The sequence below is a fragment of the Harpegnathos saltator genome, unplaced genomic scaffold (genome assembly GCF_003227715.2).
Source record: "Harpegnathos saltator strain DR-91 unplaced genomic scaffold, Hsal_v8.6 scaffold720, whole genome shotgun sequence".
Lineage (NCBI taxonomy): Eukaryota > Metazoa > Arthropoda > Insecta > Hymenoptera > Formicidae > Harpegnathos > Harpegnathos saltator.
Genome location: NW_020230561.1, coordinates 755,208 through 782,933, shown reverse-complemented (window position 1 = coordinate 782,933; position 27,726 = coordinate 755,208). Strand labels below are relative to the sequence as shown.

The window sequence follows — 27,726 nt, the reverse complement described above, 5'->3', positions numbered from 1 at the left end:
TTTTAAATGTTTAGAGTCTTCTTTGTGCGACTTTTTTTCATGTACTTTATGAGATACAGGAACTGAGGAATGAAATGTAGATGTAGAAGATAATAGCGGAGAGCGCTATTGGTTTACTAGAAAAATGTCCTTTGGACGCGTGAAGCGATATACATATGCCTGAGATGTGGGCGTTAGTATTTCATAATGACGTAAGTTACTTATTACCTAGGACAATAAGTAACTTACGTCATGTGTACGCACGTACAGCTGTATGAAGTACGCTGCAGTAAAAGCGAAGTTATTGTTACATAATAAGTTTCAATAGCACTGATTACTATCAGGCCTTTAACTGAGTTTTATGAATTACATTACATTAAAGTAGCGTTAATGTTTGGTGAGAGAATATTTTTGACCATGTTTGTTTTATTCATCACAAGTTGTTTATTCTGCTGTAAAAAAGAATTATGACAAGTCATTTCGCGTTGACATAAATATATTTTTAGTTTGATTCAAAATGTACATTCGCCATTGCATTCGCCATTGCATTCTCTTATTTTCTTTAATTTAGAAAATTGCAACTGGTGATGAAAATGGATATACTTCGACAAGATTAATCGAAAACGAGGTTGGTTAAAATGCGAACGAAGCAGCTCCACATATTCCAAGACGCGCTTTTCACAGTTCAACAAAGTTCTTCTCTGCATGGCAGTGGGATGAGAAGAGAAGTCGCATATCATAAGTTGCTAAAATCTGTAATAAACGGTAACATCGGAGCGCTACAGTTAATAATTAGTTAATAATTGAAGGAAAATTTAGGAAAATAAAATCTACTAGCAGCGTCAAAATAGTCGAAGATCATTTTGTAACATGATAACGCTAGATCAGACGTTGTTCAAACCACCGCTAACACTATATCAGATCTAGATTAGAAAGTTCTTCCTCGCCTTGCCTGCTCTCCAGACGTTGCGCTTTCGAAGTATCACTTGTTTCATTTCATGCAACATGACTTTAAAGGACAGTGCTTCCGATATGCCGATGAAACGAATGATTAGATCGATAGTTTCTTTCGCTTCAAGGAGCCACCATTCAACCGCCGTGAAATCCAATTCTTGCTTGAGAAATGGCAGAGAATCGTCGAAGCTGATAATAATTATTTTAATTAAAACAAATTGTTGTAACTTTTTTATTTCAACAAATACTTTTAAGCAAAAAATCCACAGAATTTAGTTAAGGGTTTAATATTTTGCTTCATCTAGTTTCTTCTGTGTTGGTCCTGTGTCCATCGTGGATTTATTTCCAATATTTAGTGAATATTCCAGTTCATCTCTTCAGGGAGAAATTTCAGACCGTTCTTCTGCTTGAAAAAATGAGTTTTATGAACGGAATGTTTATAAAACTTTAGAAAGAGAACTTCAGATTTACAATGAACATGGTTAGGGTTTGGTTAGGAGAGAGAGAGAAAGAGAGACAGAGAGAGACAGAGAGAGACAGAGAGAAAGACAGAGAGAGAGAGAAAGAGAGAGAGAGAGAGAGAGAAAGCCGAAAACCAGATCAAGCATTTAGGCAAAATTTAAAATATCAGATTATTACTTCGTATTGGATTGGTAAGAAAATTTCAGATATTTGTGTAGCAGTTAAAATTAAAAAATTAAATATTAAAAGCTGAAACGTATTTAATAATGTATGCACTACTTTTTTAGACACTTTTTTAGACCGAATTATCTTCGAGTTATCTTCTAGGTAGTTTTATTATTCTTTCGATATGGAATTGACTTTTCATTAGAGAAGTTACCCAGGTAAATTTTGACGGTCTCTAAAGATTTTAATTTTTTACCGTTCCAACTGTTTTAAAGCCAGCGTAGTTTGAAGGTGATGTCAGGAGATGCGATGATGGGTGAAATAAGACCTCTCTTTCTCTCTCTTTCTTTCTCTCTATCTCTCTCTCTCTCTATTTCTCTTTCTCTCTCTCTCCCAACCAAAGTTCAACAATTTTTTCCGACTAAAAACATGTGTGGTCTTGTATTATCATGATGAAAAACAACTTCCTTACGAGACTCGCCAATTTCAAACTTTTTTTGTCAATCGGTATCTTTAACTAGCGTAAATGCAGACAGTATTTATTAAAATTTGATAACTTTTCATTATTTGGTAAAAACTCATAATATATTGTTTCCTTCAAGTTTTATCAAATATAAGGTATAAATATAAAAGTTACAAATATAAAAGCAAAAATATAAAAGTTTCTTTGAGCGAAGGCTGACCTTAGGCTGCGCTAATGGAGCCTCTTCTTACGAAATCCTCTGGAGGATTTCTCTTACTCCTTATTTTTTTCTTACAGTGTTGTAAATGATGTATTTTTACCGCTCGTCACTAAACATTTAAAAAATAACTCGTTTCTATTATGTTTATGTAGCAAATAGCAAATAAAGATGCAATCTAAACGATTTTTTTCATTAAATTCATAAGGTACCCACCCCACACGTCATAACTATTAAACTATTAAACGTCATAACTATTAAACAGAAGTATCTAAGTTTCTCTAAATGAGTTACAATTAATGATTTATAATGCCACATCAGTCTCTCTTATGGTATTTTGTTTATTTGAAGCTAATCTTTGTATAAATTTAATATTGATAAATTAGTAAAATTGGTAAATTAATTACCTATTTTGTGTATCACAAGTTGTTAGTAATTCCCAATGATTCAATTATTGAATTCATAGTGACTACAAATATTTTAGCATTCAAAGTGGTGGTGATTGAAGTGCTTAGTCATTAAATACTGTTACAGAAAATATTATTGATTAATCAAATTAATAAATTAATGATATTCAGTACTTTCATCGCTAACTACTAATGATCTTGAATATTAACGATTATTAAAATAAAAGCAGCTAATATTTTAGAGTAATTTAATGACATTCCACATCGGCGATCAGTACCTTGTATTGGGTGAGTGCAAAAGTTCGTGCGGAGTTTCAATAGATGGAGTTATAAGCGTCGTAAAGTGTTGTCATTAATACTTCCATCTACATATTATATAACGTTGGAAAGGTGACGTCTTCAGCTGTTATTAAAAAAAAATCATTTGTTTTCATACAAACTGCTTCGAGAAATATCACTTTAAAAATGAGTATCGATAAGGTGCATTTACGGCATGTTATGCTTTACGAGTTTCGGAAGGGAATAAACGTTGCCGCAGCCGTAAAAAACATTCAGGATGTTTATCAGGATGAAGCACCAGCTAAACGAACTGTGGAAAAATGGTTTGCTAAATTTCGGCGCGGAGAATTTAACCTTGAAGACGAGCCACGCTCTGGTCGACCTTCTGACATTGATGACGATGTTTTGCGTACTTTAGTGCTCAATAATCCGCGAATTTCAACAGAAGAAGTTGCTACAGCACTAAACGTTGACCGATCAACCGCTTTTCGGCGTTTAAAAAAGATGGGATTCGATTTGAAGCTCGATATATGGGTGCCCCATTTGCTGACCGAGAAGAACAAAATCAAGCGAATTTCTGCAGCCGTTTCTTTACTCGGGCGGCTCAATAACGAGTCGTTTTTGGATCGACTAGTGACGGGCGATGAGAAATGGGTCCTCTACAACAATGTTCAGCGCAAACGGACATGGAAACAATCAGGTGAGCATGGTGACGCAATGCCAAAGGCCAGTTTGCACCCGATGAAGGTGATGCTCTCTGTTTGGTGGGATTGCAAGGGCCTAATCTATTTCGAGCTTCTCCCCGCTGGCGAAACGATTGATTCGGACAAGTACTGTCGCCAATTAACCAATCTGAATCGAGAAATAAAAGAGAAACGTCCGATTTTGTCAAATCGCAAGGGAGTCGTCTTTCATCACGACAACGCCAGACCACGCGTTTCGAAAAAGACGCTGCGCAAACTGAAGAGCCTGAAATGGGATGTCTTAACGCATCCACCGTATTCTCCTGATATCGCACCATCTGACTATCACTTGTTCCGGTCATTGCAAAATTATTTAAATGGAAAAAAATTTAACTCTTTGGAGGCCTTAAAAAACGGCGTCTCTTCGTTCTTCGAATCTAAACCGCGCTTTTTATGATCGAGGCATCCGTATGCTGCCAGAACGTTGGGAAAAGATTATAGAAAACGATGGAGAATATATCATTGATTGAATAAAGATTTTTGTTTGCCTAATCACTGTGTGACTTTTACTCACAAACTCCGCACGAACTTTTGCACTCACCCAATAGAAGCAATACTGGCATTTGTTAAAATATTTTCCTATGATATATTTTGTAATGTGTCGTTTCTTTTATAGTTTTAGAAATGACCAGGAGTTTGTTTCAGTTCTATTTATTTATCAAATATTATAAATAATATTCTGAAGGTAAATATTTACGAAAACAACGTAAACTTTTGATAACAAGGAAGATGAGTATAATTTTTTTCATAATTATTATGTTTCATATTATATTTTTTTCATTATTATATTTTTGCTATTATTATATTTTTTTTTGTTTATACGAAAACATCAAACACTGATTTACCTTACCTTCTTTGTTTCTATTTAATTTGCTACAAATTATGTTTTGCAATAATAACATAATATATTTATAATAATTTATAATTAAAAACTGACTAAATAATTACTGAAATATTGACAGTATTCAATCACTACAAATTTTTTTAGTAATTCCCAGTATTAAATTTCTGCAAGGGCAACGATAAGTTCGATAAATTATTTAAAAAGTACAAAGGAACTTCGTTACTCGCGCGTGCGTTTAACAGAATTTGAGTCAATAATCATCGTTATAATAATTACCACATCATAGTAACAAAGGACTTACAATATGATCTGATATTTTTCTGCAACTCAACGAATAAAGTGCGGAATCTTTAATATTAGCACGATATCTTTATTCACGATTTACGATATACTTTAGTATGAAAGTTATGCCAACAATATTACATGTAATAATGTCATTTTAAATCATTTATCCAGAAAAATCTATATATTATCTATTTTGGATGAGAGATCTCAAAAACGAACATGATACATTAACGAACTCTAAATTTTAAGTTAACGCTAAAAACGACTTTAAAAGAAAAAACGTTTAAAATATTTGACTTTTTGCTCTCATATATGTCATTCCTTTGCAAAAAATACCATATAGAATACTAAACGTGCTTATATCTCTGACAAATGTTCGTTTCTTTAAGGGAGGCCATGTTCTGTGGCCATGACACAGTAGTGTCTTTTCGTGCCAGCCAGACTGATACGACGCACGCACCTAACGCCGAGACTTCATCGGTTTGTCGCGGCCGTTTTGTACAAAGTCGTGATGGCTTTTCTTTTATTTGTGTCGTAATTTCAACGATATATAGATACCAACTGACGCGTGACTCGATAAAAATTATCGTATGTGGCGCAAGGTGCTTTTTCGACATTATAAAAATATAAGAAAATAAACTAAATATATTGATATTATTAGTGACCTCACCGATTTCGATAGCCTTGATACATGGCTGGTCGAGAACATGGCTCTAACTTGCAAAAAGTTTTTGCCATTGCTCTTTGTTTATCACAAAGATATGAGAAATTAAAGTTTGTGATGTTGACTGATGCTTGGAACTAGAATATAAGACTGCTTATATTTCCACATGAATTATGAACTTTACATAAAGGGATAAAAAAACGATAATACAGAATTGCGATGAACCTAATATTATATAATATTAGGTGTGTGAATTAATTCGGTTCGTTTTTTTCTTCCAAAAAAGACATTATAACGAAAAAACATAAAAAAGTACATTAATCAAAGTATTTGCCATCGCTTGCTATTATTTTTTCCCATCTGTCTGGCAGTTATTGCATTCCGTGACGGGAAAACGACTCGTTCTTCGAAGCGATCTATTTATTGAGCCATTTCTCTATTTCCTCATAATTGTTGAAGTGCTGGTTCGAAAGCCCGTGTGTTATCGATCTGAACAAGTGATAATCGGATGGAGCAATTTCTGGTGAATACGGCGGGTGAAGTAAAACGTCCCAGCCAAGTGCTTCCAAGGTGGCCTTCACAATCTCTCCAACATGTGGCCGAGCGTTATCGTGCTGGAAGATCATTTTGTCGTGTCCCTTTACATATTCCGGCCGCTTATTCTTCAATGCGTTGTTTAAACGGATCAATTGTTGTTGGTAAAGTTCGGCAGTGATGGTTTGGCTCTGTTTTAATAGTTCATGATACACTACACCCTTCTGATTCCACCATATACAGAGCATTACTTTCTTGCCGTGAATATTCCGCTTTCGGTATCGATATGGATGGTTTTCCTGGGTCGCTAATGGATTTCCTTTGTTTGGGATTATCGAAATATATCCACTTTTCGTCTCCAGTCACAATACGATGCAAAAAACCTTTTCTTTTTTGCCTGGCAAGCAAGATTTCAGACATGGCTTTTCGCCTCTCGATGTCTCTTTCTTTCAGTTCGTATGGCACCCATTTTCCTTCTTTGTAATCTTCCCCATGGCTGCCAAACGCATAGAAATTGTTGATTGATCAACATTCAACAATTGCGCGATTCATGTTGCGATTGACACGGATCTTCATCGATTAGCGCCTGCAATTTCTCATCCTCGAACTTCTTCGGCTGACCTGGACGAGGTTTGTCATCGACACTAAAATCATCACTTTTGAAACGTCGAAACCATTCTCTGCATGATTTATCAGTGGGAGCACTTTCACTATAAGCTTCTACAACCTTTCGATGAGCTTCAGCGGCTGTTTTCTTCAAATGAAAACAGAAAATGAGAACTTCCCGGAAATGATGCTTTTTTGGCTCGAATTTCGACATTTTCGAATCAGATAAATACGATGTTATTGTTACAAACCCAAACGTTTATCAACTGAATATTATTGCCAGATATCAAAACTAAAAAATAAAGCCTTTTGCAGACATTTGTGGTAAGAAAATGACATAGTACAGCAATTGACCGCCAGATGGACCGAATTAATTCACACACCTAATACAAAAATTTATTTATTAATAATTTTGTAATAGACAATGAGCAATGACTAAAATCTTTGGAAGGAGTGACCTTATACTCGTAATATATGCCATATGCGATTTTTGAATATCGTAACATTCTAAAAATAGTTGCACTGCACGTCGATAATTTTTCTCACATTCTCCCAGAATTAGCAACATATTAACTTCCACGTCAAAACGAGCCATGATTTTCGAACTTAATAGGAGAAAAACCAGCTCAAAACTAACTAAATATCTGATGATCTGTATTTGTCTGTGATCTGTATTTACGTTTCCCGATAAATGTGTTTATTTATGTTTCTTTTGGTTAACATCAATTATGTACTCTAAGGTCTTTTTTGTTTTTGTTATATCGCGAACTTTGTGTTAATGGAGTTCAATCATGAATGAAATCGCTAAAGATTTAAATGCTTATAACTTTTGATAGAAACGTTTTCCAAATAAATGTTCCAGATAAAATTTACTTGTTTTTTCCCGTAGAATCTATATATGCAACATTTTATAGGGGGTTCTATTTAAAATTATGAAGTTATCCCCGTCTTTTCTTAAAGGGGAAGCTGGGGCGACTTTACGTTTATATAGTTAGAGAGGCCACTCGAATACATGAAACTTTCTTATGAACAATTTTTTTATTTGATAAATATTTTTAAAGTTATGGACTTTACGTAACGTAATATATACAGGGTGGCCCACGTAACACTTTACGTGGGCCACCCTGTATATACTATATATAGGTATATAATATATCCTATGAGTATCCTTTAAAAAGTATCAGTCATTAATCGTTGTTTTTTAAGAAATTATTAATAAAAAAATTATTAATAAAAAAAGCTTTCATAAATGAGATGTATATTTCTTATACCATACAGATGGTTAGGTAAAATTAAATTAGGCTGTAGATGTTTTAATGTTATAAAGCTTAATCTATCTATACGGTGTTAAAAATGTTTCGGTGTTAAAAACGTTCTATTTATGAAACTTTTTAATAAACAATGAGCGACAGTTAAGAAGTCACTCAGAAGAATCATGATCCTTATAAATATAAAACAAAATCCAAATTACAGGAGGTGGGCCCTCTATTGCGATAGTTTACCGAAATGTGGTATGTTATTTTTTCCCGACATGATCGGTTTCCGTCACACAGTAATTATTAGCGTAGAATGTTTCCTTGAAACTCCTTTGGATGCGACGAGACTTGCAACATTGCATTGCATCGCATCGTGTTATAACAACGAACTTCGAATTTTTGGCTACATTCGTGGATTCTCGTGTGCGTCCGCATGTAGGATCCGATGTCAAATAGTTTCACCACCGTTTCATATCGTCTGCGTGCCAAAGAATATTTGCGATCAGACTTGCTAGAGTAAATTAGTCACGACATAATTTGAGAGTGTACAGGTAGCTTGGGAATACTGTAATATTTAAATCTCATCAATATTTCCTTGCCTTCTTTCTCTCTCTCCCTCCCTCCCTCTTTCTCCCTCTCTTTCTCTCTCTCTCTCTCTCTCTCTCTCTCTCTCTCTCTCTTGCCTTCTCGTTCTTTCTAGATATTGATTATTTCCATACCCCTGCTGCACAATATTAATGTTCTTTGCCGAAAAAAAGAATGTTGAGGTATATATATATATATATATCCATAAATCTATACCGATGTTTAAATATACTATATGCGACGTGCGTGCCGTTACACTTACTAGTGGGATATATTATACATCATTGATCACGATTCGACAGATCGACGGGCTGCTTTTTATCGATCATTATTGGAATTGTACTTTCGCTATCGATCACAATATTTCCGTTGTATTTTCATTATCTCGCGCGTAATTTGCATATCAGAAACGCGTATAAAATTGGAAGTAGATTCGAAATACGCTTGTACGCAGAGCGTAGATATAAGATGTATTTGCGTCTGCCAAATTGTTCGCCTATTGCTCTCACCGTTTTTTTAAACAGCTTGATATCTGGCACAAAAACCTGGCATAAAACTGCTCTGCAGCATATATCACATGATATATCTTTACTAAATGAGCAAATTACATTCTAAGAGGAAAATATATGAGAATATATATGAAATATATTAGAAAATGTATGAAAATATAAATCTACTAGGTTAACAGCTTACCATTCTGTTAACTGTCGTTCTGAGTTTTAAATAAACGAAAGTAGAATATAAAATTTCGATTCTTGAATTGTTAACAAATGATCATAATTACGATCATAATTACGCTATTGAATGTAACAATAGATTCATCTGTTGTAATTGTGGAGTTGACGAGCATTTGGCTTATCATCGGTTTAGCTAAATAAAATATTACAAGATACCTTAGCGAGAGAGAGTTTAAAACTTTACGCCGTTGAAAAGTTCCTTTTGCTTTCAACGAACATTAAAGTGTCGAATACTTTTATTGGTATAATCAATCAAACAGAAATGGGAAATATAATACCGCATTTCATAGTTGCGATGAAAAAAATAAATTAATGCCCTATAAATTTAATATTTGGAATTACTAAGAAATTCGTGATTGAATATTGCCAATATTTCAGTAATTATTTGGCTAGTGCTTAATTATAGATTATTGTGATTTTATTACGTTGTTATTGCAATATATTGTTTGAAGTAAATAAGATAGAAACAAATAAGACAAAATAAATTAATGCCTGATGTTTCCATTTAAATAATAAAGAAAAGTGTCCTCTCACGATTCCGATCCAGCGGTTATAACATATATCATTCTTTTTCTAACAGCAATCAGCATTGTTTTCTCTCAATAAATAAACGGCAATTGGTGACGCTACTGAGTTGTGATAATATCTTAGTAGGTTATAAAGTTATAAAATGTTTTTATATTCTTCAAAAAGTATAGTAATGACGACATATATTGAAAACAACGCAACAATAATCAATTTGCAATTAATATGATGTAGTCTCCATTGTACAACGAATAATATCAAATTACGCTATATACAATTTTTTAATTTTTTATTAAATATTATAATAAATTAAATCAAAGTAAGTTGGATTGAAAAAGAACATAGTATAAAATAATTCATAATAATCAGGGGAAAAATTATGTTGTCAAAAATTTATATGAATATTTATTTTCAAAATATTATTTATAATATTTGATAAATAAATAGGACTAAAATAAATTCCTGGACATTTCTAAGACTATAAAAGAAATGACGAATTATAAAATATATCGCAGAAAAATATTATAACAAATTTCATATTAATTGCTTCTAGGTACTAATCATTAATGCGAGACATTATTAACATTATTAAATTGTTTTAAAATACTAGCAGTCTTTATTTCAATAACCGTTATTTAGATACTTAAAATTATTAGTGACTAGTGATGAAATTATTGGATAACTAATTTATTACTAATCAACAAAGTAATATTTCTTTTGTAATAGCGTTTAATTATTACCACCTCTTGTTATAGTGTTTAATTATTGCCCACTTACGCTGAAATATTTATGATCACGAGTTCAGTAACTGAATCACTAGAATTTACGAATAACGTACTTTTAATATACAAAGTTGGTAATTAATTGTTAATTTAGCAGTATTAAATTTTTGTAATGATAAAATCAACGCCAATTACAAATTATTACGCATTTGTATGTTAGCAACTGCAAGCAAATCCACACATTACGTTTACTAACATTTACATCCTGATTACCCGTAACATCATTAACAACACCAACACAATTGAGAATATATCTCGTGCAAGTATAATTCCAGTCGGCCAATCCTATTATCCCGCATATTATCTTTACACAATCGGTTATATTACGTGTTCTTGAGGTACCTATATAACTTGTTGATCGATACCTCTATACGTTACTTTAAGTCACCATCTGGGTGATGTATCAGAATTCGAGAGACATAAATATAATTGTATATAAGTACTGTCTTCTCGCATATTGAACTTAGCCTCGACCCCAAGAACAATATTTTGTTCCTGTCTTGACTTTAAATCTATCCGACTGTCCTTCGTACAAGCTCGAAATAGCAGAGTTGTGAATGCCGAAATCTCAATAAGATTTGATATAATCATTCCTATACATAATAACTATAGCAAATAATAATTAATGGAATTACCGACGCGACATAATGATGTCTTTATTAAATGATAATGCATCTTACTTCAAAAACGAAATTGCAAAACGAACGAGTATTCAACAGAGCAAGAAAAATAAAATAAACATTGACCATTAATTAAAAAAGAAATATAAAGTACTTAGGAAACACATTTACGTCGAGAACAACATCAATCTCTCCTTCTCAATTTGTAATCTCTGTTTCTCATTTATAAACATGAAATAAAGGAAAAAGGAGTGTAACGAAGAAGAAGGGGAGTTACGGAGGGAGGGAGAGAGAATTATTAAAAGTTATACAGGATTTCCAATTTTAAATGAGCCAGGCAAAAATCTTGAAAAATATGAAAGATACTAAGGAACGTTTCAGGCAAAAGTTGTATGGTTTCAAAGGGAATATAAAACAACTATATCATTTTGTTTACAGATGGCGCCACTTTCGAGATATTCACTGATTATTACTTTTTTTAAATGGAAATCCCAATTTTTTATTATATCATTTTTTGTACCAATTAATTTGAACAACTTTTGTCTGAAATATTTTTTTAGTTGTCTAATATTTTTTTAAATATTTAAGGAAAATTTGATAATTTCTTCAACATTTAGCTTACGATATCTCGCTAACTATCGCTGTGATAACTCGCTATTTGTCGGAAAAAAAAGTGATACTAGACTGTTTTACTCTATTTGGTTTCAAGAATATATTGTTACAATAGTACCCTGACTTTTATTAACTTATCGACCTTTGAAAATTTCAAAATCATCAAATTAACAAAAGTCAGGTCGCTATTGTAATTACATATTTTTGAAACCAAATAGAGTAAAAATGTCTAGTACAATTTTTTTTTCGACAAATAGTTAGCGAGATATCGTAAGTTAAATATTGTAAAAGTTACCAAATTTTCCTTAAATATCTCAAAAAATGTTAGACAAGTAAAAAATTGTTTCAGACTAAAGTTGTTCAAATTAATTGGTAGAAAAAAATGATGTAATAAATAAATTGGGTTTCCATTTAAGAAAAGTAATGATCAATATGTCAATGATGAATATCTCGAAAGTGGCGCCATCTATAAACAAAATGATATAGTTGCTTTATGTCTTGAAACCATACAACTTTTGTCTAAAATATTTCTTAGTATCTTTCATATTCTTCGAGATTTTTGTCTGGTTCATTTAAAACGGGACACACTGTACGTTAAGACGAAATTTTTTTTGAGTGACGTTGAAAGGAGGAAAGCAGACCAAGGATTTTCAGAATGACATTGGTAAATAGATTATCAATTCCACCTCGGTTAACCCGACGTTGAAGTAATGTTGCTGACGTTGGGCGATAGTAGATAGGTGGAGAGGGAAAATTCCCTTAAGTATAAACATGACGACACAGAGAGGTAGAGAGAGGGAAATAGAGAGAAAGTGACACACATACACGTGCGTGCGCGCATCCGCAAAAGGAGAGAGAGAGAGAGAGAGAGAGAGAGAGAGAGAGAGAGAGAGAGAGAGAGAGAAAGAGAGAGAGAGACAGAGAGAGAGAGAGAGTTATTTAAAAGTACAATGATTTAAAAATGTCTTTATCAGTAAACCAGATTAATCATATTAATCATTTTACATTAAAAAATCTGTCTTTTTTTATATTAAATGTTTCATTAAAAGATCATGTTCTAATCATTTGTTTAAATCATATTGATAAAACATATATTGGAATCAATGTCCTATGTTCAAAACATGTATAAAATATCCATTTTAAACGAAATATTTCATAATAGCACTGAAATTGTACTTTACTCCTGGATTTTTGAGCAAATCAGACTGATGTATCTTCAATGAAAATTTAAATGTAGCTAACTATATTATTTCCTAATTTGTAACGTTGATTATCATTTTCACTCATGCTACACGATAAATATTATTTTTAGTGAATTGTCGATATGTCTCTTCCGTCAACTCATATTTACCGTTATATTATTATCAGCGAGAACTCCAGAAGCACAATTACCCATCTTGATCGCAAATGAAATTTCCCCACGCACGATTGTTAACGCAAGAAAATCGTATCGTAATTAGTAAGGTTATTTGTTTTTTCGCAGATGGTGATGGCAACTTGTGCATGCTGAGACGACAATGAAACGCTGAAGGACTTCCACTCGTGAAAGTGGATGAAGAGGGCCGAGCATGAGGATGACTGTTTGTAAGAGTTGAAGAGGAAAATATACACAACGAATAGCAACAGCCTGCTTCATCCACTGCGACCAGCCACATATCTCACATTAAGGTAGATTGACGATAGACATATATGCGAAACAATAGCGCATATAATAATAGTATGCGTAAAAACAGAAACCCTATATCTTTCTATTTTGAGGAAATACGTAACAAATGGTTTCTTTACGAATAACGGTGATTTTGTTCAATTTTTTTTTTATTGTTTTCATTACTTTTATTATTTTAGATAGGACTCGCAAGGCTCGGAATTTGAGTTTTAACCACTTGTCATTATCTGTCCTAGTGACACCGTCCGTTTTCGTTTCTCCCACGATTATACCGCATCGTCTATGTAACCTTGTCCCTTGCTTATTCCTTACCCCGCTCGGTCTTTCCGCTTTGCGTGATTCTTCGTACCGTCGTGATTCGTGCCACGACATGATTAAACAGCCTCGATGAAGTTGACCTCTTCTATTCTGGAACCCCCTGTTCCCTCCACCTCGCGACTGCCGCTCGACAACGGTCAAGTTCCTTTCTTGCGACATTAACTGCGTCAATAAGTTCGCCGATTTGATAGACACTCGCTAACAGGATCAAGTTCCTCCAAGATAATAAAGCGACAAGTGAGGAGAACGAAAAGAACATGCGTGAAATCATTCGAGGACACATACATCCCTTTTTATTTCTACGCTGGCCGTACCAATTAATCACATTAATTGTACAACACGTATGATCGAAAAACATCATGAGCGATGCCCAAGACACGTTTCAATTTTGATAATTTTGGTATCCTGCAAAGGTCTTCCAGACTTTCGTGAATCTTTGATATTATTTCTGATTTAGAAATTCACGTAGAGGTAAAACAAAGTGTCCAATGGCTGCACAAGCATATGTTAGTACGATGTTGCTTCCGACGACACATTGCGGCAAACAAAGAGGGGACGAGTTGAGATTTGTGAGGCCATACAAAGGGTAGAGCGTGACAAGCATGGCGTGAAAATGAGTCGCAGACTCTCAGAATGGAATGGGCTGATCCACAGTAGCTGTGTGTAGTATAGCTGACGTAGCTATAACGTTCCGTGCCGCAACGCCCCGTATTGATCGGACGACATCAGCTGTATGCTGTTGGTAACGTTCATACCACTGCACGTCTGCCGGTCTGACTACCATCGCCCACTACCACTGCTCGGTGTTCCCTTTTTCTTTCCCTGCCACAATGATGTCAATGTGTCACTGTTATAACGCTTCGGATCTGTGCGACGCATAGAAATTTATTCGATGCATAGAGGAGTAAAAACGCCTCTGTCTGCTTATATAGAAATTTTGCTTTCGCTTTCAGATTATATTTGTTTAAGTACGCATTGTAATCTGAAATGCAAATTTAAAAAGTTGCGGGCAAAAATATGCGTACATACATTTCGTGTGAGAATTGTCTTTACAAATAATGCTAATTAATTTACCCCCACAGTGGGATAAAGATACGATTCTGAATAAATAAAGAAATTTAACATCGAATGGAATTAGCGTTGTTTTGACTCGCATTAACTTTTTAGGAACTTCAGCAGATTTTCGTTAAATTATTTCATGTAGCTCGCAAAGCGATTAATAAAAGGGCCAGGAATTACGTTTCCATATTAAAGCTGATGCGGTCAATTATTATCGAGGTGTTGCTTTATAGTTATTCACATGGAAGCTTTCACTAATTTTATCACGTAAGTTCACCATAATTTCAGGATGATACTATGTGCACGCAACACCACGTTATGTTCGTATATTTGACCCTACGAGTGACGTCTCGTTCATATCTTCAATATTTAACGATTTAACACGTACTTAAGTGTATCGTAGCGAGTTTCGTATTCGAGATGACGTATGCAAGACGTATAGTTATTATTCCATGCGTACTCGTCGCTTGTATAATTTTCTTATGGTCATATACTGCCTCGTGAACTACTCCTGCTATGTCAATGTCTATACAGGATGTCCGATTTTAATTTATCACTTCTCGTAACTTTGCAGGGAGCGGCCGTAGGAAAAAATATTTCAGACAAAAGTTGTATGATTTCAAGAGAGACATAAAACAATTATATCATTTTGTTTACAAACGGTGCCACTTTCAAGATATTCACTGATTATTGCTTTTCTTAAATGGAAACCTCATTTTTTATTATATCATCTTTTTCTACTAATTAATTTTAATAACTTTTGTCTAAAACATTTTTCTCTACGACCGTTCTCTGCAAAGTTACGAAAGGTGATAAATTAAAATTAGACACCCTATATAGATGTTGCTCCCTATTCATAATAAAATATTAAAGAAGGAAAAAAGAAACAGAAATTTTTGCGCCGGATCAACAGCATTTATATCCTTGTTTATGTTCATAAGTTTATGTTATAGAAAATACAAAAAAGTTATCTATTTCCGCCATCCGAAAAAAGTAAAGTACGATAGAAATTTTATTTAAAATTTTATACAGTTTTTATAAAAGGAGGGTTTTACACTATTTTCACCTAGATTAATTATGTAATCTACAGCTCATTTCCTGCCATGTTCTGCGTAAGCAATTGGTAAAAATAGCTGTACTGTTTGATTAAAATGCACCGGTTGGAGAAGTGATAATTGCACACAGTTATGTGTTGTCGTCGAGTATGAATATGGTGTTGCCATCAATATTGGAATATGAGCTTTCGTCTCTAAGTGGATTGGTATAGCAATCTGGTTAAGTCAAGGCTTTTCTCATAGAAGTTGTCCGCGAAAATACTTTCACCAAAATAGGATTAGCTCGACCCGTTGGAATCATTTATAAAGCAGCGACAAATTATGTTTTCACTGCCATTCAAACTAACACATATATATGTGTTATGTATATGTACATGCAAGATAGCGCATGCGCATGTATGTACCATAAGTGTTAACTATATTTTCCGGATGTGATGCAATATATATTACATTATTTTCACGAAATAAGGGAAAACTTGACAATTATTCATTTCTTCATTTATCTTCTTCTGAAAGAAAATATTGTAGTTATTATTATAATTTATCAAAAATACACAGCATTCATTATTTAGCTCATAATTACAATTAAAACGGAACTATTATACAATATACCCGTTTTAGCAACATATCCCGTCCTTGATCTTTAAAAATCTTCATCATTCATAATAACTTCTATGCATCAAAAATATCTTTATAAAAATTTAGTACTGGGAATTACTAAGAAATTTATAATGATTGAATACTGCCAATATTTCAGTAATTATTTGGGCAGTATTTAATTATGCATTATTGTGAATTTATTATATTATTATTGCAAAATATTGTTTGAAGCGAATTAGATAGAAATAAATAAGATAAAATAAATCAATATTTGACATTTTCGTTTAATTTATAAAAAAAATGTGTCCTCTCATGATTTCGATTCACCGGTTATCATCTTTTCTTTAATCGTGACTAGCGTTGTTTTATTTGAATGAATGAACGGCAACTGAACTGGTGACGTTACTGAATCTTGATATCTTAATAGGATGTAATAGCTTATAAAATGTTCTTATAAAAGTTTCTTCAAAAAGTATAATATTGAAAAAAACATAGTAATGAAAAAAGAACATGATATAATACAATTCATAATAACTATGGGAAAAATGATGTATGTGTGCTTATCTTCCCCGTTATAAAAAAATTACATTGTTTTCGCAAATATTTACTTTCAAATTATTTATAATATTCGACAAATAAATCGAACTAAAGCAAATTGCTGGATATTTCTAAGATTCGATAGAAGAAACGGCATACTAAAAAATATATCGTAGGGAATTATAACAAATTCAACTATTAATGCTTTACTACTTCTACACTGCTTCTAGATACTAATTACTAATGTGAAACGTTATTAAATTATTCTAAAATATTAAAAATCTTTTGTTTTAATAATCGTTAGGTATTCAAAATCATTAATAGCTAGTGGTGAAAGTACTGAGCAATATTCATTTATTACTGACTAACCAATAATACTTTTCTATAATAATGTTTAATCATCTTAATATTTAACCATTTTAAACATTGAAATATTTAATGATTATAAACGCAGTAATTGAATTACTAGCACTTACTAACAATAGTATTTTTAATATACGAAAGAAATAATTAATCACAAACTTATCAGTATTAAATTTTTATAACGTATACGCTACATAGATTACATTTTGTTTTATCTCTAGGATCGTCTTTATGTTATTTTTACAATTTAACAATTTTTACAATTTAACAATTTTTTGTTTAAAATCGTCCTTATGTTGTCAGTCTTTTGTTCCACCAATATATTTTGTTTTATTAATATGTCACAATAATATATAGAAAAGATTATAAATGAGTATCATTTATTGACACGATATCGTGAACTTATCATTGGAAAACGCGTTGTTATAATAGCATTTTACGTAGAAGACTTGAGATAAACCTTTAATAAAAGGAACCTATTTTTTATAACCTTAATTTTAATACCTTAATTTTTATAACCTTAATTTAATAAAGGTTATTTTCCTAAGTAACATTTAGAAGATTTTAGCCATCGATTATTGCTTATTAAAAAATTTTGAAAATTTGATGTTTGCAATTATTCAGGTTAAGGAAGTTAGCTTTAATGATTTTAATTTTGACATATGTTCTGTAGGCATTTTACCAAATACTTTTCGAAAGATTTTGGTTATCGCTGATTATTTATTGTGAAAAGTTATAAACAAAAGAAATTTCATAAATACAATGTAGTTTTGCAGCGCTGTTAAATATTTTGGTTAATTTCCGCTGTTCGCATTTAGGTGGTTCTAGTTGCAAATTTGGTATAAACTGTGACAGCTGGAATTCATGCTATATTAAAGGTTTTTCAATAGAATTCAGTCCATTAAGGTTTGCTTTTGCAAGCAGTGATATTGTTTTTAAATCAATCCAAAATAGAACGCAATAAATTGTTTTTTCGATATGTTCTCCTCTATTACTTTGATATAAAAAAAAAACTGCAATTGCAGAAGACGCCGAACTATAAGCATTATTGTACCAAAATCAATCTTAAACAGTCAAGGAATTGGCTGAGGCACTAAATGTTGTAGTTTCGACAGTTTTTGACTGTTTACATGCAATGGGAAAAATTCAAAAGGAAGGAAAGTGGGTACCACATGAACTGACCAAAGCGAACATGCTGAATAGTATATCCATCGTCACTGCTCTGACTGCCAGGCAGAAAAAAAGTATTTTTGTACCAGATTGTCACTGGTAACAAAAAGTGGATCCATTATGACAATTCTAAACGAAAAAATCATGGATGGACCCAGGCTAACCATCTACATCGGTGCCAAAATGCAATATTCATGGTCATAAGACATTGCTCTGTATATAGGGTGTCTTATAACTAATCTGGCAGAGCTCGTGGAGACATAGAGCGGGTTAAGACAAATATAAAAGTCCCATATCGTTTTGTGAGATTCGCAATAATTATTGAGTTATTAATGACAGAAATCTGAGGAATGAATGCACGTCGAGACGTTATGGGAGGAGCATCTAGCCGCTCAGGCTAAAGAGCACTGCCCAGTCGACAACGGAACTGTTGCCGGCGCGCGACGAGAGGAAGGACGACGCGCCAATGTTTATGTCCTTATCTCGCCGTTCCTACATCCCGCCGCACCGCGTCTAAGCTCGCGCCGATATGGCCGCTGAATATTCGCGATTACAATTATGAGATTATTTTATGAGGTACCACAGATAGCTCATATTGAATTGTAAAGTTCAAGATTCAAAAGTTCTTTGATCAAGGAAAACATCGAAAAGGAGAAAGCGATAGAGAGCGATGAGATCTACAGAGATTCTCATCGTTTTCTATCGCAATCTATCGTTTTGCTGCATCGGATCCGAAAGAAATGATATCGCGTAAAGATAGAGTACGATGAATACTTTTCATCGTACTCTATTGTATTCTATCGTTAGGAGAATATTTAATTGTTAGAATATGATAGAATTCGCGTAGAGACTCATCGTGTCCTATCGTTTTATTCAAGTCTACACGGAAAATATGTTTGGTTGAATGAACCCATTTTCTGACGAAATGAGAGAGAGAGAGAGAGCTAGACGCCGCTAGACGCGGCTAGAATGGCACTTTACTCTTGAGCGTGAGCTGGTTCTTGGATGCTTTTTGTAGGAATGCCGCGGGTACAAAATCTGCAATTACATATTTTAGTAGCACAAAATAAGCGGTATCTTTTGCAAAAGTCGCGGCCGGATTCTGCTGATAACAAATGGCACTTTACTCTTGAGCGTAAGATGGTCCTTGAATAGTTTTTGTAGGAATGCCGCGGGTATAAAATCTGCAGCTACATATTTTAGTAGCACAAAATACGCGGTATCTTTTGCAAAAGTCGCGGCTGGATTCTGCTGATAACAAATAGCACTTTACTCTTGAGCGTAAGATGATCCTTGAATGGTTTTTATAGGAATGCTGCGGGTACAAAATCTGCAGTTACATATTTTAGTAGCATAAAATAAGCGGTATCTTTTGCAAAAGTCGCGGCTGGATTCTGCTGACCACAAGTGGCGCTTTACTTTTGAGTGTAAGCTGGTTCTTGAATGATTTTTTGTAAAAATGCCGCGGGCACAAAATCTCCAATTACATATTTTAGTAGCACAAAATAAGCGGTATCTGTTGCAAGAGTTGCGGTTCGAGTCTATTCATAAGAGCGGATACTGACGTTTCAAATTGATTTCTGGGTTTTAATTTAATAAGTGTTGTTTTTCTGAAACTGAATGCAAATATGAACTTCTTTCTGATGGCACAAATTAGCACAAATTATGCTTTTTCTATTTATGTACTTGTTTTTAATTTTTAATTATTTTTTGTTGTGGTCCTGCTGGCTTCATATGAAGATAGCAGCGCCACGATTTTTTTCAAAACAGCACGAGGTACAAAATTTTTATTAGTAGCACAAATTAGCACAAAATAAGTACTAAAAAGTTTAATAGGTGCGTTTCGATTCTGTCGATTTGGTCCTGCCTACTTCAAAGAGGTCTAACTATTTGTCGGAAGAAAAGTGGTACTAGACTTTCTTGCTTAGTTTAGTCAAGAATATATTGTTATAAATAGTGCCCTGATTTTTGTTAATTTAATGATTTTGAAATTTTCAAAAATCAGTAAGACAAATAATAATATTCGTCAAACTTGTACAAAAATTACATTATATAAATATAAATTACATCAAATAAACATAAATATAAATATAAAATATAAGAAAATATATATTTTAATTGTGTGTTTTTTAAAAAGACTTGAAATAAAGAATAGAAAAATGTATAAAAATAAAACGAAATTTTTCCGAGCATTATTATAAAGAGAACTTACTGTTATGTACTAACAAGGAAACCTAGGACTAAGGTCGGAACTGCCCCTCACCGATTTCAATGGGCTTTGGATATGTTGTAAAGCAACAAAACTATTAGATACGTATTTTTTTTATCGGCGTATCTCAAGGTTTAGGGGGTGAAACAACCCCCCGAAGAAAACTGACATTTTTCTTTTATGCGAATATATTCTAAAGTATGAGGTATATGAAAAAATGTTTCCTACAAAAGTTTTACAGTACTTTATACTGTTTGCAACGGTATATTCAGATTTTTCAGAAGTATCAACATTTTCAACTTTTCTCCCCCATCTCTTTAATTTCGCAAAATTAAAAAATTTTATAAGGACAAAAATTAAAGAGCATTTGATGCCGAACCCATCTATATATAATAATACAATATGGTCATGAATAATTCTTAGAACAATGAGATGATATCGTGCTATAAGCGCCACGCTGTAGGTATTGTGTTATTTCTTTTCAGTTGCCCTATACTTAATAATTGTCTTTTATGCATATTTTCTCATACCACAATATGCAAGAGAATTAATCTTAATGACACAATATTCAAGTTATTACATAAAATAAAGATGTTAGATAGATGAGCGTGCATATACAGGGTGGCATTTAAGTTGATAATGCGAAATATCCCAGAAATGAAGCGTTGGAGAAAGAAATGTTTCAAATAAAAGTTGTATTGTTTAAAAAGGGACGTATAACGGTGTCTTTAGTTTGACCTCGAAATGTGTATTTAAGGTCAGATAAAGGTCATCTTAATTTTTTTAAATAGAAAGCTCAATTTTTTATTATATCTTCTTTTTTTACCAATTATTTTGAACAATTTTTGTATGGAATGTTTTCTTACTTGACTAATATTTTTTGAAATATTTAAGGAAAACTTGGTAACTTTTTCAATATTTAACTTATGACATCTCGCTAACTATTTATCGAAAGAAAAAATGGCACTAGACTTTTTTATTCTATTTAGTCTCAAGAATATATTATTATAATAGTGCTTTAACTTTTGTTAACTTATCAATCTTTGGAAATTTCAAAATCATCAAATTAACAAAATGCATATATTGTTACAAAAATTCTAACAATATATTCTCGAGACCAAAAGTAAAAAGTCTAGTACCACTTTTTCTTCCGACAAATAATAATAATAAAAAAAGAAAAAGTACCAAGTTTTCTTAAAATATTTCAAAAAATATTAAACAAGAAAGAAAACGTTCCATACAAAAATTGTTCAAAATAATTGGTAAAAAAAAGAAGATATAATAAAAAATTGGACTTCCAATTTTAAAAAATTAAGTTGACCTTCATCTGTCCTTAAATACATGTTTCGAGGTCAAACTAAAGGCACCGTTATACATCCTTTTTTAAACCATACAACTTTTATTTAAAACATTTCTTTCTTCAATGCTTCGTTTTTGGGATATTTCGCATTATCAACTTAAATGGTCCACCCTATATATGCACGTTCATCTATCTAACATCTTTATTTTATGTAATAAGTTGAATATTGTGTCATTAAGATTAATTATTCTCATGCATATTGAGGAAATATACATAAGAAACAGTTATTAAGTACAGGGTAACTGAAAAGAAATAACACAATACCTATCTATAATACAGCGTGGCGCTTATAGCACGATATCATCTCGTTTTTCTAAAAATTAATCATGACCATATTGTATTATTATATATGAATGGATTCGGCATCAAATGCTTTTTAATTTTTTTCCTCATGAATTTTTTTAATTTTGCAGATTTAAAAAGATGGGGGGAGAAGGTTGAAAATTTTGACACTTTTGAAAAATCTGAATATATCGTTGTAAACAGTATAAAGTACTGCAAAACTTTTGTAGGAAACATTTTTTCATATACCTTGTACTTTAGAAGATATTCGCAGAAAATGAAAATGTTAGTTTTTTTTTAGGAGGTTTCACTCCCTAAACCTTGAGATACGCCGATAAAAAAATACGTATCTAATAGTTTTTGTTGCTCTACAACATATCCAAAGCCCATCAAAATCGGTGAGGGACAGTTCCGACGGTTTCCTTGTAAATATTGTAGGAATGTTTGTAACTTAGTTAACATACATGCTGTTAATCAATTTCAACACTAACACGAGTTTTCATGCAACGTGTGGGATGAAATGATTGAAGAGTTGGTTGTTGGACAGTTTTTCTTCCATTTACACTCAATGGTAGAAATTATATACAATTTTTGGAAACTGAACTTTCTACACTATAACAAGATGTAACATTGGTAACACGCACTCGAATGTGATTTACATAATGGAGTTCTGGCCCATTTTAGTCAAATTGCTAGAGAATATCTTAATAACAATTACACTAATCGATGGATTGGCAGAAGAAGACCAATCGTCTGGTTTGCACGCTCCCCTGCCTTAACTTCTTTTTTTATTTGTGGGGACACCTTAAAAGTTTAGTCTATGGTAATACTATTGATAGTCTGGAAACACTAAAAGATCGGATTATTGCCTCATGTGAAAAAATTCGGAATACACCAAGAATTTTTGAACGTCTTTGACAATATCTGCAACATCGATGTGAAGTATGCATTTTTGCAGAAGGATATCATTTCCAGCAATTTCTTTAAGTAAGCTTTAAACATTGCTACAATACTCAATCATAAACAAAAAAGTGTTTATATCTCGGAAAAGAAGAGTTCCGGACCTATGTTTATACGACTTTTTTCATCCTTAGGAAGAGTAGAATACAGTACCGAAGTTTGGTCACCTTTTTCGGTATCACTTTATATGTGTGTGTGTATGTGTGTTGTGTATGATACTTTGGTGATTGATTCTTTGATGAGAGATCAATGTGTTATACGTATATGATGCTGGTAGCAAACATGTTAAGGAAACTTAAAGCCACTTGTACGTGTATGCATGTAAGTGTATGTGTGTATGTTATCGGACGTCTATTTAACATCATGATGCTACTTTTATGTTTCAGATGACATAGAATGGGTTGGGTGGCGCTAGGGCGGTGTGCGGGTGGTGGCGGCCGCCTCTCGTCCATCCTCTCGCTTTCACTCACTTCCCTCGCAAGCTCCCTCATCTTCACCTCCCTTTGTATCCTCACGCTTGCCTTTACTCTTGTCACCCTCGCGCGTGCCGAGGACATGTACGTATTGCATAAGAAGATAATTGCTCCGTACGAATCGTCTCTTAGCTTCTCGGTCGTCCAACTTCTGCAACTTGATTCCTTTGTTGCCGAATCGATGTTACCGAAAATATTAATAACCTTTGAGACGCGGCCAAGATTAAAAATGGAAGTATCATCAGGAAGGGCGAATGTGATAAAAGACGACGAGTCGAGAAGCTAGGTCCGATTGTATCGATCGTAGCATATTTATGTCTCGCTCTTTAGAGAGTAAGGAAGGCGGTATTATTGGCAACGATTAATATATATTCAATTAAATGTTATACTTTTTGCTTCATCAGTGGTTCAACTATTTTAACGTAATGAACGGCGCATGGGAGAGTCAATGAGAGCTCTGATAACGCTTTAGAAAAAAATCAGCAAAAATAAAAATAATTGATTGTTTCTTCTACAGGTAGTCTATAAATAATATATTACCTTCAACTTCTGCCTTTTCTGTCGTAAAAATTGCTCCACTTGGTTTAACTTAGTGTAATATCGATTCGAGTTCTTCAATTGCAGCTAACAGTTGCAACCGTTACGGTCGATGCTGAACTACGTACCGTACCAATGATCGTCCCAAGCATACTTCTTCTTTCCTTACTCTAAAGTGCTCTTGTAAATATGTGTATAATTGATTACTCGAGAAATTCGTTCAGTTATTTATCAAAATAACTGAACTTGGTCGAAAAGACCGAGATGGAAATCACGATGTTTGCATGCGGCTCATATAATCTAGAATATTTTGGATCGAGAATGGAACGATATTATTACTTTGTTTTAATATTGCGATCCGTACCGAACGATGGAAGAAGTTGGATGCGGTGTTTATATTAGAAATACTCTTAAAAGTTTCTTCCTTTTCTATCGTATCGATACCGTTATGCATCGAATGTCTTAGCGCAAGTAGATTAATATGAGAGTTAGCGATTGTGATTTCATAACGATCGAAGCAAAAGAGCAGTTGTGACTCTGGTAGCGTCTTATATAGCAACGCGATAAAGTTCAGAGCTAGATGCTGTCTCGTACATTGTATTAGATTGTTGCGTCTATTTCTATCGAGCCAGTAGATCTTTATACAAGTACATTTCAGTCGCAAAAACGCGACATACGTTTTACACTTAGAACGTTAAACGCAACTTTGATAATCGTTACGCTCGATCACTTCGAAGGTCGATAAGTCTGCTGGTGATGATCGGTAGAGTCTTTTCATTCGATGAAATGTCGCGCTGTGTCGGAAGATTAATCGTACCAATTTCGCGTGAGTTTATTATAGAATTTCAGCGAGTTCGTTAATTGATCAAAATTTATCGATTATATTTCGATATCATTCTTCGTCGCCGTGATCGAGTGGAATGACCTTCGAGGTACCCAGACAGCCAGAAGGCCACTTGCAAGAAGCTCGAGCGGAGAACGCACCGTCGCAATGACGTAAACTTGCCAAGTTGCTTCCGAATGCACCTACAGTGCATTGTGTTGCAGTTTCGAGGAAGGCAAGTCGGACAAGGAGATCCTGGACGACCTGCTGCTGTCGAAGCGTTACGACAAGCGGCTTCTGCCCCCGGTCCAAGGTACACTGAGGTCCCCACTCCACACCCGTCAAGACGACTACACCCCTGACCTCGTACCCAAAAGACCCTAACCATCCAGAGCACCTCGAACATCACCGGCACCGCTACCACCACACAGCACCACACAACCACAGCTCACTGCTCACCCCTCGTTGTAAGGGTACTCTCTATAAATCGACTTGTGTTCGAAAATATGAAAGGAAGGAAGTGTGGGAAATATATACGTATATATATATATATATATATATATAGAAACGCGATAAGATGTGCGCGACCGAGAGAATGAGACGTGATTAAAGTGAGAGAGGAGGTGTGCTCGGAGGAACAGTTGTGTCTGTTTTAAGCCGTGCATTCGCGAGTAGAATTATTATTAATGTCTAGTCCCAGTTCCTTTCATTTGCTGACACACTTGTCAAGTTTCGAGTCGGTTTGAGTCTCTTAAAACAAAATTCGCGCGTCTTTTTCCATTGATTCTAAGAGACAAAGCTGATAGCGAGCATTCATTTACTACCTCCGGCCCATTTGATTCGACGTTTTCCGCTTTACGACTCTTTCATGCATCTCGTGAGGAAGCAATTTGCTCTTAGAGTTACTACCAAAAGGACATTGGATATAGGATTCTTCGAATTTTCGAAGTATTCGCAAGATTATGGATCGAATCTCTATAATTCAACGCTCTTCTACCACTTGTCACATATCTGACTAGTGGAAAACGTTGAAAATTTCATCGCCGTATGGCACATCTATTTAAATAACCCACTGAAAAGGTAAAGAAGTTTTTCTCTCGATGTATTCACAACCCTCATTAATATAGTCGGACGAAATTGTGATTCTACGCGGCAGCGGTTCAATTGAGATTGGAAATACGCCAGACGGTAATATTTATAATATTTTATAGGGTCGCGGGGTGCCCGAGTTATTAACAGCTCCATGCCAAACTATCGTATACGTGGCTGGTAATAACGGCTGTGTTTATATGGCGGAAATAGTACCAGCACCTCTAGTTATTAACATCTGCCAAGAAATAACGGGAACACCCAGTGTATTATCACCGTTATACGTTATAACATACGAAATAAGATTCTAATATTCTGTTCATCCATCATAATCAGTTTGTAATTCCGGCACTTACAAGGGAATCTGAAATTTTTGATTTTAATGACTTGATATACGAGTACACGTCATGATACATGTAGTACAGGGTGTCCCATTTTAAATCCCCCAAGCAAATATCTCGAAAAATATGGAAAATACGGAAAAATATTTCAGACAAAAGTTGCATAGTTTTAAGGAAGATATAAAACAATTATATCTTCCAATAATTATATCAGTTAGTTTACAGATAACGCCACTTTCGAGATATTTACTGATCGTTACTTTTCTTAAAAGTATGGATGGAAATCCCCATTTTTTATTATATCAGCTTTTTCTATCAATTAATTTGAGCAACTTTGGTCTGAAACATTTTTTTAATTGCCTAATATTTTTTGAGATATTTAAGGAAAACTTGGTAATTTTTTCAATATTTAATTTACGAATTATCTCACTAACTTATTGTCGAAAGAAAAAATGGTACTAGACTTTTTTACTCTATTTAGTCTCAAGAATATATTGTTACAATAGCATCCTAATTTTTATTAATTTGATGATTTTCAAATTTCCAAAAGTCGATAAGTTAACAAAAGCTAGGGCACTATTATAACAATATATTCTTCAGATCAAATAGAGTAAAAAGTCCAACTGCACGCAGTGACTCACAATGAAAGGCGAGAAATGAAATATACGCGGTGGGACATATTATAATAATAAGCAGCTGTTATATAACAGCTGCTTCTGTATTTAATATCATTGCTTCTGCTATAGAAGATGGCTGTTGCTGAAACAATAAATCACATATAAATGTATAACAGAATCGTAATTATCGTAATGCAGCTTAATTCTCTTAATTAAGTTCGTATTATTTTAAAAACATAAACATGTTTTATCTCTACCTTTTTCGGATGTCCCCCGGAGTATAAGACTTACATCGGATGATTCTTGTCTGTTCTGTGTTCCCTCATTTCCACTTAATGCTGGAGTATTCATTTCATCTGAGTCTGTATTATTATAATATGTTTCACCGCGTATATTTCATTTCTCGCCTTTCGTTGTGAGTCACTGCACAGGCGTGCTCCGCAGGCGCAACAGTGACTCATTTTTCTCGAGTCGGGATGCATTCCGAAAGTTGCAAAAAAACGGGCACATACTATTATGTCCGCGACTGTATATCAATAACTCTTGAC

General features: G+C 33.7%; 1 protein-coding gene across 15 annotated transcripts in view; it reads left to right on the top strand.

Moving 5' to 3' along the window:
• Nucleotides 1-27,726, top strand: part of pHCl-1 (pH-sensitive chloride channel 1) — a 158,295-nt gene that overhangs the window by 39,865 nt on the left and 90,704 nt on the right. For 14 of the 15 annotated variants that reach the window (XM_025305899.1, XM_025305896.1, XM_025305893.1 and 11 more), the window contains exons 2-4: nt 13,203-13,387; nt 23,685-23,855; nt 25,356-25,444. In XM_025305899.1, the coding sequence (XP_025161684.1) occupies nt 23,695-23,855; nt 25,356-25,444 (250 nt within the window). In that variant the 5' untranslated portion in view covers nt 13,203-13,387; nt 23,685-23,694. Of the gene's footprint in view, nt 1-13,202; nt 13,388-23,684; nt 23,856-25,355; nt 25,599-27,726 lie in introns of those variants that run through there. The other variant, XM_019843524.2, reaches the window with a different exon arrangement.